General features: G+C 41.7%; 1 protein-coding gene across 2 annotated transcripts in view; it reads left to right on the top strand.

Moving 5' to 3' along the window:
* Positions 1-13,698, top strand: part of MINDY2 (MINDY lysine 48 deubiquitinase 2) — an 83,474-nt gene that overhangs the window by 11,173 nt on the left and 58,603 nt on the right. For both annotated transcript variants that reach the window (XM_071066782.1, XM_071066781.1), the window contains exon 2: positions 6,702-6,759. In XM_071066782.1, coding sequence (XP_070922883.1) covers positions 6,702-6,759 — 58 coding nt within the window. The remainder of the gene's footprint in view (positions 1-6,701; positions 6,760-13,698) is intronic.

Below are 13,698 nucleotides of genomic sequence, written 5' to 3'. Positions count from 1 at the left end.
TAAAGCTTCTCTTTGATTCCCATTATTACTTCTAATATTTTCTTTTTCTTTTCTTTTCTTTTTTTTTTTTTTTGTTGAGACGGAGTCTGGCTCTGTTGCCCAGGCTGGAGTGCAGTGGCCGGATCTCAGCTCACTGCAAGCCCCGCCTCCTTGGTTCACGCCATTCTCCTGCCTCAGCCTCCCGAGTAGCTGGGAGTACAGGCGCCCGCCACCTCACCCGGCTAATTTTTTTTGTATTTTAGTAGAGACGGGGTTTCACCGTGTTAGCCAGGATGGTCTCGATCTCCTGAACTCGTGATCCGCCCGTCTCGGCCTCCCAAAGTGCTGGGATTACAGGCTTGAGCCACCGCGCCCGGCCTACTTCTAATATTTTCTAAAGAATAATTTCTTTACAATTTCAACTAAAAAATCACGAATACTATATATTCATGCCGAATATATAAATGCTACATATATACACACATATGTATGTAAACACTGCATATTTCATATTAGTGAAATTTGACTATTATTTAGTGGGTCCATTTTGCCATACGTAAGTAATACAAAAATAAACTGCAATATAAAAATGTTATCTTCTTTGTTCCAAACTCAACTCCCTGTTTGAATGTCAAACTAAAAATGTCACAGTTCCAAAGCAGACATCATTTTCTTCTACAAACTTATCTTCACTTGCCAAATTTCCATTGCTATCAATTGTATGGATCTTGATTTTTAGTTTCCTGAGCCTTAGAGTCAACTTTGATTATTCTTTCCCCATGATGCTCCACTTTTCCCTGGTCACAAAGTTCTATCAATTATTGATTTAAAATATGTTTCAGATGATGTTTTATATAAGATTTCATTGAGTGGAAAGTGTTCTGCTGTTGTTAGAAAAGCCTGTGAGTATTGGTATAATGAAAAAGGCAATTGGCTTTGGTGTCTGATCTCACTTCCCATCACAGTACTTCTACTTACTTTGGATAAATTAACGTTTTAAAGCCTTAGTTTATTCTTTGAATGGGGTTAATAATGCCTGCTTCATAGGATTGCTGGGGATTCAGGTAACATAAAATTGAATGACAATTAGTAGATGTTCAATATATGTAATTTTCTCTCTCTCTCTTTTTTTTTTTGAGTCAGAGTCTCGCTCTGTCACCCAGGCTGGAGTGCAGTGGCATGGTCTTGGCTCACTGCAGCCTCTGCCTCTCTGGCCCAAGTGATTGTCCTCCCTCAGCTTCCTGAGTGGCTGGGATTACAGGTGCCTGCCACCACGCCTGGCTAATTTTTTGTATTTTTAGTAGAGATGGGATTTCACCATGTTAGCCAGGCTGGTCTTGAACTCCTAACCTCAGGTGATCCACCCACCTCGGCCTCCCAAAGTGCTGGGATTACAGGAGTGAGCCACTCTGCCCAGCCTGTGACTTCTCTTTTCTAAAGAGCAGAGACTGGCAAATAACTCAATTTTATATTTTCTCAAGTATCTTCCCAACTTTGAAGAGGTGTTGGAACTCAAAGTGTGTGTTTCTTGAATACTTATTATATTGGTATTCTAATTGTTAAGCATTTAAAAACATTATTTGGCTAGTAGTAATTTTTGTACTTGCCATCACCTATATAAAGTACTTCTTATTTCTTAGTTATTGCTGAGTCCCCTGCATTTATCTTTTCCTTTGGGTTATCAAAATCACAGGTGTCAAAACCTTGGCGTATCATTCTTAGGATGTTTCACATTCCTGTTTAAGATTTCACTTACAGTTTAAACAGAAGGTTTTGTTGTTACTATTTTTGGTCTTGCTTGAGTCTATTCCCAGATTTACTTTCTTCTTTAGATGATTAAGAATTACAGAATGGGCCAGGCACGGGGACTTACACCTGTAATCCTACCACTTTAGGAGGCTGAGGTAGGCAAATTTAAGCAGGAGTTTGGTCATCATGTCAAAACCCCGTCTCTACAGAAAATACAAAAAAGTAGCCAAGCATGGTGGCACACATCTGTGGTCCCAGCTACTTGGGAGGTGGAGGTGGGAGGATCACCTGAGCTCGGGGAGGTCGAGGCTACAACGAGCCATGATATTGCCACTGCACTCTAGCCTGGACGATAGAATAATTGAGCTAGATTTTTTAGGTTTTACCTTATAGTGGAACATTTGGAGTCTGAGTAGCTTTTTTCTTTTATTAATTTAAATATTCTTGTGCTTATATTAATAATTTTCCAGGGCTGAGTGCGGTGGCTCACACCTGTAATCCCAGTGATTTGGGAGGCTGACGTGGGAGGATTGCTTGAGGCCAGGAGTTCAAGACCAGATTGGGCAATGTAGTAAAACCCCACCTCTACAAAAAATACAAAAATTAGTCAGGTGTGGTGGTGCATGCCTGTAGTTCCAGCTACTTGGGAGGCTCAGGTAGGAGGATTGCTTTAACCCAGGAGGTCAAGGCTGCAGTATGCTATGATCCTGCCACTGCGATCCATCCTGGAGGACAGTGAGAACATGTCTTAAAAATAATAATAATAATTTCCTCAGGAAATCCAGTTAATTCAGTAATATTTATAGGGTAGAACATTTTCCTAGATAATAGAAATTTATCTGGCCTCTATTAATTGGGAGCTATTTTTTAATATATGTTGAGATACTTTGCTCAAATTTTAGGAGGAATATTTAAACTACTTAAAGTGTCTTCCAAGTACCTTTGTATTTGTTTTTTTTTTTTTTTTGAGACGGAGTCTCGCTCTACCGCCCAGGCTGGAGTGCAGTGGCCGGATCTCAGCTCACTGCAAGCTCCGCCTCCCGGGTTTACGCCATTCTCCTGCCTCAGCCTCCTGAGCAGTTGGGACTACAGGCGCCTGCCACCGCGCCCGGCTAGTTTTTTGTATTTTTTTAGTAGAGACGGGGTTTCACCGTGTTAGCCAGGATGGTCTCGATCTCGTGATCCGCCCGTCTCGGCCTCCCAAAGTGCTGGGACTACAGGCTTGAGCCACCGCGCCCGGCCTGTATTTGTTAAAGTACTCATTTATTATAAACAATATGTTGCAGATAATTACTAAAAGAGGTCATACTTGATTTGTCATTTTTTTTCTTTCTCTTCTTTCTTTTTTTTAGATAGGGTCTCTCTCTGTTGCCCAGGCTGGAGTGCAGTGGCATGACAGTGGCTCACTGCAGCTTCAAAATTCCTGGGCTAAAGTGATGTTCCCACCTCAGCCTCCCAAATAGCTGGAACTACAGGCATGCAACACCACACCTGGCTAAGTTTTGTTGTTTGTGTTGGGGTTTTTTCTGTAGGGACAGGGTTTCCCTATATTACTTAGGCTGGTCTAAACTCCTGGGCTCAAGTGATCCTTCCACTTCAGCCTCCCAAGTGATCCTTCCACTTCAGCCTCCCAAAGTGCTGGTACTATAGACGTGAGACATCGCACCCAGCCAGTTATTTTTTTTCATTGTAAAACTTAAAATTTAGAGATTCAGACAGACTGCCACAACTGTTAGTTCTATATTCTTAGCCAGCTATCTCATAACTTGTTTCTCCTTTGAAAAAATCTAAAAAGACTTACAAGTCTTTTTAGGTTATTAACAAAGCCTTATTAGGTTATTAACAAAACCCTTGGCACTTGCTTTTGAGGTGATGCTGGTGAAGGAAAGCAAAAAAAAAAAAAAAAAAAAAGAAGCAAGCTTTTGGGAAGATCTTAAATGGTTAAAAAATAATAATTAAGATCTGTGGATGGCTCCATAGTATTAGTGTGAAGTAGGCACTTTTTAGTTTTAATAAACATCCAAAGTACTTTACTGGCTACAATTCAGGAAATGAATATACTACTGACTGCTTGTAAATAAGTGAGTTGAAATATTTGTGTATTTGCTTCTAAAAAAAACCATCTAATGCAGAGATCAGCACACTTCCTGTAAAGGATCAGATAGTAAATACTAATGTTTTAGGCTTTGCATACCCTGCAGTCCCTGCTGCGCAGATTCATCTCTGCATTGTAGTGGAAAAGCAGCCAAAGACGGTACATTAACAAATGAGAGGGACTGTGTTCCAAAAGAAAGTTTATTTAGAAAAACAGACAGTCAACAGTAATTTGCCAGAGTTTCAATTTAAAAATATGTCATTTATGGGAACTCTGTGTACTTTCTGCCCAGTTTTTCTGTAAACCCTAAAACTGCTTTAAAAAAAATAGTCTATTGAATTTTTTTTTTTTTTTTAATTGAAACAGGGTCTCACTGTGTCACCCAGGCTGGAGCGTAGTGGCACGATCTCTGCTCACTGAAGCCTCCGCCTCCTGGGTTCAAGCAATTCTCCTGCCTCAGTCTCCCAAGTAACTGGGACTACAGGTGTGCGCCACCACACCTGGCCAATTTTTGTGTTTTTTTAGTAGAGTCGGTGTTTCACCAAGTTGGCCAGGCTGGTCTCGTACTCCTGACATCAAGTGATCTGCCCACCTCAGCCTCCTGGATTACAGGTGTGAGCCACCGGGCCTGACCTGAAATTATTTAAAAATGTCACAAACGGCCAGGCGCGGTGGCTCAAGCCTGTAATCCCAGCACTTTGGGAGGCCGAGACGGGCGGATCACGACGTCAGGAGATCGAGACTATCCTGCCTAACACGGTGAAACCCCGTCTCTACTAAAAAATACAAAAAAAAACCCGCTGGGCATGGTGGCAGGTGCCTGTAGTCCCAGCTACTCGGGAGGCTGAGGCAGGAGAATGGCATGAACCCGGGAGGCGGAGCTTGCAGTGAGCTGAGATCGCGCCACTGCACCCCAGTCTGGGCAACAGAGCGAGACTCCGTCTCAAAAAAAAAAATGTCACAGACAATAAAAATAATTTAGAATGAAATGATGATCAAACCTCAAAGACATCTCTTGGTTTTTACTGAATAATAAATTTACTAGATGACTAATTATAACTATTGACTGTCATCTATGCTTACAGAGGGCTTCAGACCATTCTGTTTTATAGGGGTCTTTTTAAAAACTTATTTTACTTGTTGATTAAAACAAAATTGTGACATTATTACATTTGATAACATAAACACCTAGAGGACCTTTTTCAACATTTGGGAGAATTGTTGGAAGAATCGCTGATTTAAAGGATTTCCTTAGTTGAACACAAAATAATTGCTGAAGAATTTTTAACAATGTTGCTATTCTTCTATCATTGATACAGTAATTACTTTGAGTGTCCATCCTACAGTATTTATTTTTTCTCCTAGTCTATAAATATACCCTGGAGTGTGCTTGTGACTGTCAGTTAAAGTATTTGCAGTCATTGACTGTAATATCTATGTCATTCATTTGACAATGCATTTGAAAAATTAATTTAGACTAATGTGTTGTTGCAGCTGAATTAATTTTAATGGATTTTCTGGGGTTTTTAGTTTAAATATCACTGTAATGTATCTATTTACTTTTAAACTTTTTATTGTGAAATGTAACACATAGAAACATACATAAAATAGATGTCCAGTTTAATAAATTATTATAAAGCAAACATCAGTGGAACTACCATTGCAGGTCAAGACGGTCAAAGAATAGAGCGTTGTCAGCATGTCAGAATCCCCTTAAAAGCCCCTTTCCAACTATAACTCCTTCTGTTACCACAGATAGCTGGTAATCTTGATTTTTTTTTTATAGCATCCTTTTCTTTACTTACTAATTTATATTTTATTGAGATGGAGTTTCACTCTTGTCACCCAGGCTGGAGTGCAGTGGCACAATCTTGGCTCACTGCAACCCCCGCCTCCTGGGTCCAAGTGATTCTCCTGCCTCAGCCTCCCAAGTAGCTGGGATTATAAGCATGCGCCACCATGCCCAGCTAATTTTTGTAGTTTTAGTAGAGAGATGGTTTCACCATGTTGGCTAGGCTGATCTTGAACTCTCAACCTCAAGTGATCTGCTTGCCTCAGCCTCCCAAAGTGCTGGGATTACAGGCGTGAGCTACTATACCCAGCCTATTTCTTTACTTTTTTTTTTCTTTTTATTCTATTGCCCAGACGGGAGGTTTCACCATGTTGGCCAGGCTGGCCTCTAACTACTGACCTCAAGTGATCTGCCCACCTTCGCCTCTGAAAGTGTTGGGATTACAGGCGTGAGCCACTGTGCCCAGCCCATTTCTTTACTTCTTAATAGTTTTATCTCGTATATGTGCAGCTCTAAACAATATAGTTAAATTTTGCCTGTTTTTAAGCTTTGCATTACTTTTAATAGCAAAAACCACAGTTACTTTTGTATCAACCTAATAAATAGAATAATATAGTAAAGACTGGTTATAGGCCAGGCGCGGTGGCTCATGCCTGTAATCCCAGCACTTTGGGAGGCTGAGGCGGGTGGATTACGAGGTCAGGAGATCGAGACCATCCTGGCTAACACATAGAGCCCCGTTTCTACTAAAAATACAAAAAAATTAGCCGGGCGTGGTGGCGGGCGCCTGTATTCCCAGCTACTCGGAGGCTGAGGCAGGAGAATGGTGTGAACACGAGAGGCGGAGCTTGCAGTGAGCCAAGATTGCGCCACTGCACTCCAGCTGGGCAACAGAGAGAGACTCTGTCTCAAAAAAAAAAAAAAAAAAAAAAAAGACTGGCTATAAAGATTCTAATATATGTGAATGCTAATGTATAAGTATAGTAGATCCATAATATTGACATAAGTATTTGTGTTTCTGACTGCAAGAAACACTTTAGTCACCTAAAACATTTAATTTTATAGAAATAATATTTTGTTTTTCAGGTGAAACTTCCACCGATGATGGAAATCATAACTGCTGAGCAGCTGATGGAATATTTAGGTTAGTGTTGAAAAGTGGATTTTATATCTCTTTCAAAACAAACATTTTCAAAGCTAGTTTATTACCCAGTCTCACCTTTCTGAAGTGCTATTATATAATCTATTTTAAAATTACAATTTTGAATCTGCTAATTAAAAATTTTTATCAGTATGTTACTGTTCTTAGATGGTATAGTCTTCTTTCTGACCAGCATTGAAATTCTGTAATACACATGAGGAATCTAGGTAACGTCTAGAAAACAAGATACATCTTAATCCCAATAATTTGTAGAATGGGAGATGGCACAGAATCGCTGACATTGCATGTGGAAAGTGTTCAAAAATATTGGGTAGACTTGAATTAAAGACAAAGGAGGTGATTTAGAGCAGTGCTACTGAAAGTGTGTGATTCATGGACCTATGCCAGTCTACAAAATGTTAGTTATCAGTCTGCAGTGAGATAGAATCTTCTCCTAGGATGTAAAATATTTACATTAGTAAGCACACTGTTCATTTCAACTGAAATTTTTTATAGGAAAATTTTCTTGTTGAAGGAAGTAATGTATTGAATTGCATTCTTCTCTAAGCTGCTTATTTCTTTTTTTTTTTTTTTTTTTTTTTTTTGAGACAGTCTCGCTCTGTCACCCAGGCTGGAATTCAGTGGCGCGATCTTGGCTCACTACAAGCTCCGCCTCCCGGGTTCCCGCCATTCTCCTGCCTCAGCCTCCTAAGTAGCTGGGACTACAGGCGCCCGCCACCGCGCCTGGCTAATTTTTTGTATTTTTAGTAGAGACGGGGTTTCACCGTGGTCTCGATCTCCTGACCTTGTGATCCGCCTGCCTCGGCCTCCCAAAGTGCTGGGATTACAGGCCTGAGCCACCGCGCCCGGCCTAAGCTGCTTATTTCAAAACAGACCAGTAATATAGTTTGTAGACTGGCTACATTGAGTTGAACTTGTTTAGAGAGCAGGCAGTTGTACATCACATTGTGGCCTTTTATAATCTGGCAAATAAGAATTTATATATTTATACTATTACCAAATAGGAAATCTTAATCCGTATTCTTACAGTTTTTTCAGTATTTAAATTATTATTAAGACCAGGTGTGGTGACTCACGCCTGTAATGCCAGCACTTTGGGAGGCCAAGGCAGGTGGATCACTTGAGGTCAATAGTTCGAAACCAGCCTGGCCAACATGGTGAAACCCTGTGTCTACTAAAATTACAAAAATTAGCCGGGTGTGGTGTCATGCACCTGTAAGTCCTAACTATTTGGGAGGGTGAGGTGGGAGAATTGCTTGAACTCAAGAGGTGGAGGTTGCAGTGAGCTGAGATCATGCCACTGCACTCTAGCCAGAGTGATAGAGTGAGACTCCGTCTCAAAAACAAAAACAAATTTTATTTTTTAAAAATCTTGTCACCTGGGGCCGGGCACGGTAGCTCATGCCTGTAATCCCAGAACTTTGGGAGGCCAAGGTGGGCAGATCACGAGGTCAGGAGATTGAGACCATCCTGGCTAACATGGTGAAACCCTGTCTTTACTAAAAAATACAAAAAAATTAGCCAGGCGTGGTGGGGGGCGCCTGATGTCTCAGCTACTTGGGAGGCTGAGACAGGAGAATGATGTGAACCCGGGAGGCGTAGCTTGTAGTGAGCCGAGATTGCACCACTGCACTCCAGTCTGGGTGACAGAGTAAGATTCCATCTCAAAAAGAAAAGAAAAGAAATATCTTGTCCACTGGTTAATTTGTCCGTACCCTTCCAGACAACTAGTTAACTCATTTTTTTGTGAGATACAGACTTAGTGATATAACTGACACTGCAAATTTTAGAAGACTCTTTTTTTATTTTTTTCTTTTGAGACAGAGTCTTACTCTATCGCCCAGGCTGGAGTGCAGTGGCGTGATCATGACTTGCTGCAATCTCGACCTCCCTAGGCTCAGGTGATCCTCCCACGTGAGCCTCCCTAGTAACTGGGACTACATGCACATGCTGCCACATCCAGCTAATTTTTAGATTTTTTATTTTTTTTTTTTTGAGACAGAGTTTCACTCTTGTTGCCCAGGCTGGAGTGCAATGGCATGATCTCAGCTTACCACAGCCTCCACCTCCTGGGTTCAAGTGATTCTCCTGCCTCAGCCTCCCGAGTAGCTGGGATTACAGGCATGTGCTACCACACCCGGCTAATTTTGTGTTTTTAGTAGAGACAGGGTTTCTCCGTGTTGATCAGGCTGGTCTTGAACTCCCGACCTCAGGTGATCCGCCCACCTCGGCCTCCCAAAGTGCTGGGATTAGAGGCGTGAGCCACCGTGCCTGCTCAAGTTTTATTTTTGTAGAGATCAGATTTCACTGTGTTGCCCAGGCTTGTCTTGAACTCCTGGGTTTAAGCGATACGCCCGCCTTGGCCTCTCAAAGTGCTGGGATTACAGGCATGAGCCACTGCACCCGGCAGGAAGACCCTTATTTTAGAAAGTATAATTGGAGGCTGGGCGCGGTGGCTCAAGCCTGTAATCCCAGCACTTTGGGAGGCCGAGGCGGGCGGATCACGAGGTCAGGAGATCAAGACCATCCTGGCTAACACGGTGAAACCCCATCTCCGCTAAAAAATACAAAAAACTAGCCGAGCGAGGTGGCGGGCACCTGTAGTCCCAGCTACTCGGGAGGCTGAGGCAGGAGAATGGCATAAACCCAGGAGGCGGAGCTTGCAGTGAGCTGAGATCCGGCCACTGCACTCCAGCCTGGGTGACAGAGCGAGACTCCGTCTCAAAAAAAAAAAAAAAAGAAAATATAATTCGTATCATTTAATCCCCATTCACTGGCTAGGGACCTTATAGTTAAGGGTAGATTACTCTGAATACCTAGATGTCTGCAAATTGGTTTAAAAAGAAAATCCCTCTTTTAGGCTAGCTTAGTGATTCTTTTAATTTTTATTATTATTTTAAGTTTTTATTTTTTTTCCCACGGGACGCTGCTTGATAAATGATTCTTAAAGTTAGTGATTCCTAAGTTATATTTTATGGGGAAGGCTGAAATATACTGGGTGATTTTGAGGAATAGCCAATATGACTGCCAAGGAGTACACAAAGGGGAGTTGTAGGAGATGAGATCAGAGAGTTGACGCAGTCAGATCATATGGGGCCCTAAGGATGTAACAGCAATTTTGGTTTTTGCCATAAGTAATCTGGGAAGCTGTTGGAGGATTTTGAACAGAGGACTGACATGATCTAACTTTGGATTCAATAAGAATTCTCTAGCAGTTATGTTGACAATAGACCTTAGCGGGGTAAGGACAAGCGGGAAAACCATTTAGGAAGTTATTACAACTAGCAACAGATGGTGGCTTTAACCAAGGTAAAATAAGTGAAATTTGTAAGAAGCGGTTAGATTCTGGATAGAGAGTTGACAGAATTTGCTGATCAGTTGGATGTAGAATGAAGGTGGAGTCAAGGGTTATCTCATCGTTTTTGGTTTGAACAAGTAGAAGGATGGAAATAGGAAAACTGAAATAGGAAAAAATGGAAGGGGCAAGGTTTTTAGGGAGAAATTGCAGGATTTTTGTTTTTAGATGTTTATCTACATCAAAACGGAACAATCAGGCCAGGCACAGTGGCTCGCGCCTGTAATCCCAGCACTTTGGGAGACCGAGGCAGGCAGATCACGAGGTCAGGAGATTGAGACCATCCTGGCTAACACCGTGAAACCCCATCTCCACTAAAAACAAAAAATTAGCCAGGTGTGGTGGGGGCGCCTGTAGTCCCAACTACTCAGGAGGCTGAGGCAGGAGAATGGCGTGAACCCAGGTGGCGGAGGTTGCAGTGAGCAGAGATCTCGCCACTGCACTCCAGCCTGGGCGACAGAGCGAGACTCCATCTCAAAAAAAAAAAAAAAATGGAGCCATCAGGAAAGCAATTATTGAGAGATATATATATATATCTTGAGTTCAGAGGAGAGGTCTGGATCAGCACTATACAATTAAAATTTCTGTAATGATAGAAATGTTCTGTATCTGTACTGTCCAGTTTAGTAGCCACTAGCCGCATGTGGCCCTCAAGCTCTTAAAATGTAGCTCGTGTCTTGAGCCCAGGAGTTTGAGGCCAGCCTGGGCAACATGGTGACACCCCATCTCCACTTAAAAATTCAAAAATTAGCCAGGCGTGATGGTGTGCACCTGTAGTCCCAGCTACTTGGGAAGCTGAGTTGGGAGGATTGCTTGAGCCCAGGATTCAGAGGCTGCAGTGAGCCAAGATCACAACACTGCACTCTACCCTGGGCAACAGGGCAAGACCCTATCTCAAAATTGTGTGTGTGTATATGTGTTTGGGTGTGTGTGTGTGTAATGTGACCAAGGAAATGAATTTTTAATTTTATATAATGTAAATTAAATTTAATAGCCACATATTGCTACTGGCTACTGTATTAGACAGTACAAGTCTAGTCTATAAATATGTATTTACAGACAACATATATAAACAGTAGTTAGATTGGGTGAGATCATTAAGGGAAGGAATGTAGTAGATAGAAGAGAAAAGGTCAGTAGACTGAGTCCAAGATATGCCAGTGATTAGAAGATGGGGAAGGAGAAAAGAGCCAGCATGCCCAGCCAGGTAGAAGAAAAATAGGAGGCTGTGATTTCCTAGAATCCTAATGAAGAAATGTTTCAAGGAAGAGTGAGAGATGAGCTGAATCAAATACTGCTAATAGCTCAAACAGGAAGAAGACTAAAAATTGACTATTTAGCCATAAGGAAGTCATTGGTAACCTTGATGAGAGTATGGGATGAAAACCTGACTGGAAACAAGAGAAAACTGGAAACCCTCACACCTAGCCAGTAGAAATGTAAAATAATACAGCCACTTTGAAAAGCAGTTTGGCAATTCTTTAAAAAGTTAAAGAGAATTACCGTATGACCATGAAATATCATTCCTAGGTATTTACCCAAGAGAAGTGAAAACATATGTCCGTACAACTTGTATAAAAATGTTCGGGCTAGGTGCTGTGGCTTATGCCTGTAATCCCAGCATTTTGGGAGGCCAAGGCGGGTGGATCACAATGTCAAGAGTTTGAGACCAGCCTGGCCAAGGTGGTAAAACCCCGTCTCTACTAAAAACATAAAAATTAGCCAGGCGTGGTGGCACGTGCCTATAATTCCAGCTACTCAGAAGGCCGAAGCAGAAGAATCACTTGAACCCGAGAGGTGGAAGTTGCAGTGATCTGAGATCATGCCATTGCATTCCAGCCTAGGCAAGAGAGCAAGACTCTGTCTCAGGGAAAAAAAAAAAATATGTTCAAAGCAGCATTATTCCTAGTAGTCAAAAAATGGAAACAACTGAAATGTCTATCAACTGATGAGCAGATAAACAAATGTAAATTTGTGCAATGGAATATTATTCAGCCATAAAAAGCTATGAAGTATGAATACATGCTATAACATGGATGAACCCTAAAACATTTAAGTGAAAGAGGCAAAGTCACAAAAGAGTGTATGATTCCCTTTATATGAAACATCCATTAGTCAGGCTGGTGGTGCATGCCTATGGTCCCAGCTACTTGGGAAGCTGAGGTGGGATGATCACTTAAACCCAGGAGTTTGAGACTGCAGTGAGCTATGACCATACCACTGCATTCCAGCCTGGGTAAGAGAGCAAGAACCTTATCTCTAAAAAATGAAAATTAGAAAAAACTTGAATAGGCAAATTTATAGAGACAGAAAGTAGTTTAGTGGTTGCTTAGGGTTGGGAAAGAGATTGGGTGAAATGGGGGTTGACTGCTAATGGGTACAGGGTTTCTTTTAGGGAGGACCAAAATGGGACTGGCACGGTGGCTCACACCTGTAATCCCAGCACTTTGGGTGGTTGAGGTGGGTGGTTCACTTGAGCTCAGGAGTTCAAGACCAGCCTGGGCAACGTGGCGAAACCCTGTCTCTACTAAAAATACAAAGAATTAGCCGGATGTGGTGGCGCATGCCTGTAGTCCCAGCTACTTGTGAGGCTGAGGCAGAAGAATTGCTTGAACCCAGCAGTCAGAGGTTGTAGTGAGCAGAGATAACACCACTGCACTCCAGCCTGGGTGACAGTGAGACTTTGTCTCAGTCAATCAATCAGTCAATAATAAAATTAGATCATGATGATAGTTTCATAATCCTGTGAATATACTACAAAAAATAATTGAATTGTACATTTTAAGTGGGTAGGTTGTATGGGATGTGGATTATACTTCAAAGCCATTTTATAAAAGAGAAAACTAGAGAAAAGGAGCTGCAGAAAGTACTTTATACAAATAGAAAATCTAGCCTTAGATAGTTCATCCATGGTAATAGGAGGAAAGACAGAATATATTACAAAGAGGTGCAGGTAAGTGGGTGGATGTGGTTGTAGCTAGTCTCTTGAGTACTTCTATTTTCTCAATGAAATAGGAAACAAAGTCATCAATTGGGAGTGAGGATGAGGGAGGAGTTGTTAAAAGTAAGAGGGAAGGTATAAAATAATTGCCTAGAGAAATGGGAGAGTGAATGGATTAGAGAGCTGTGGTAGGATTTTGGGATGTTACCTTTGAGGTTAGTGAAACCAGCTAGGATGGCGTTACGTTTTCTCAGTCGTGTTCAGCTGCACGAGTCCAGGTCTGAATGATGGGAGGCCAGGATTTAACCAGAGCTGAATTTTTGCCTGATGAGTGTGTGGACGAAAGAATCTAGGGTATGTTGCTCTACATGTCGTCAGTGGTGGGGCCAGGGTTGTGCGGTGGGGGATGAGGGGAGTAGTCTAAGGTATGAAGGTGTGTATAGAGAGTGATTATAATCATGGGCCATAGAATTTAAGCTGCGTAAAGAGGAAATGATGTAAGTGTGTGGAAGGAAAATGTAATGAGATTAATGGATTGTAAGTCTCGATTCCTGATACAGCTGAGGAATTTTTGGTAATAATGAAACGTATTACCATGGGAAATGAGTTTCTGAGATAAAGTAGA

This window comes from Macaca nemestrina, chromosome 7 (assembly GCF_043159975.1).
Source record: "Macaca nemestrina isolate mMacNem1 chromosome 7, mMacNem.hap1, whole genome shotgun sequence".
In the NCBI taxonomy this organism is placed as follows: Eukaryota; Metazoa; Chordata; class Mammalia; order Primates; family Cercopithecidae; genus Macaca; species Macaca nemestrina.
This window is presented reverse-complemented; position numbering and strand designations above follow the sequence as displayed.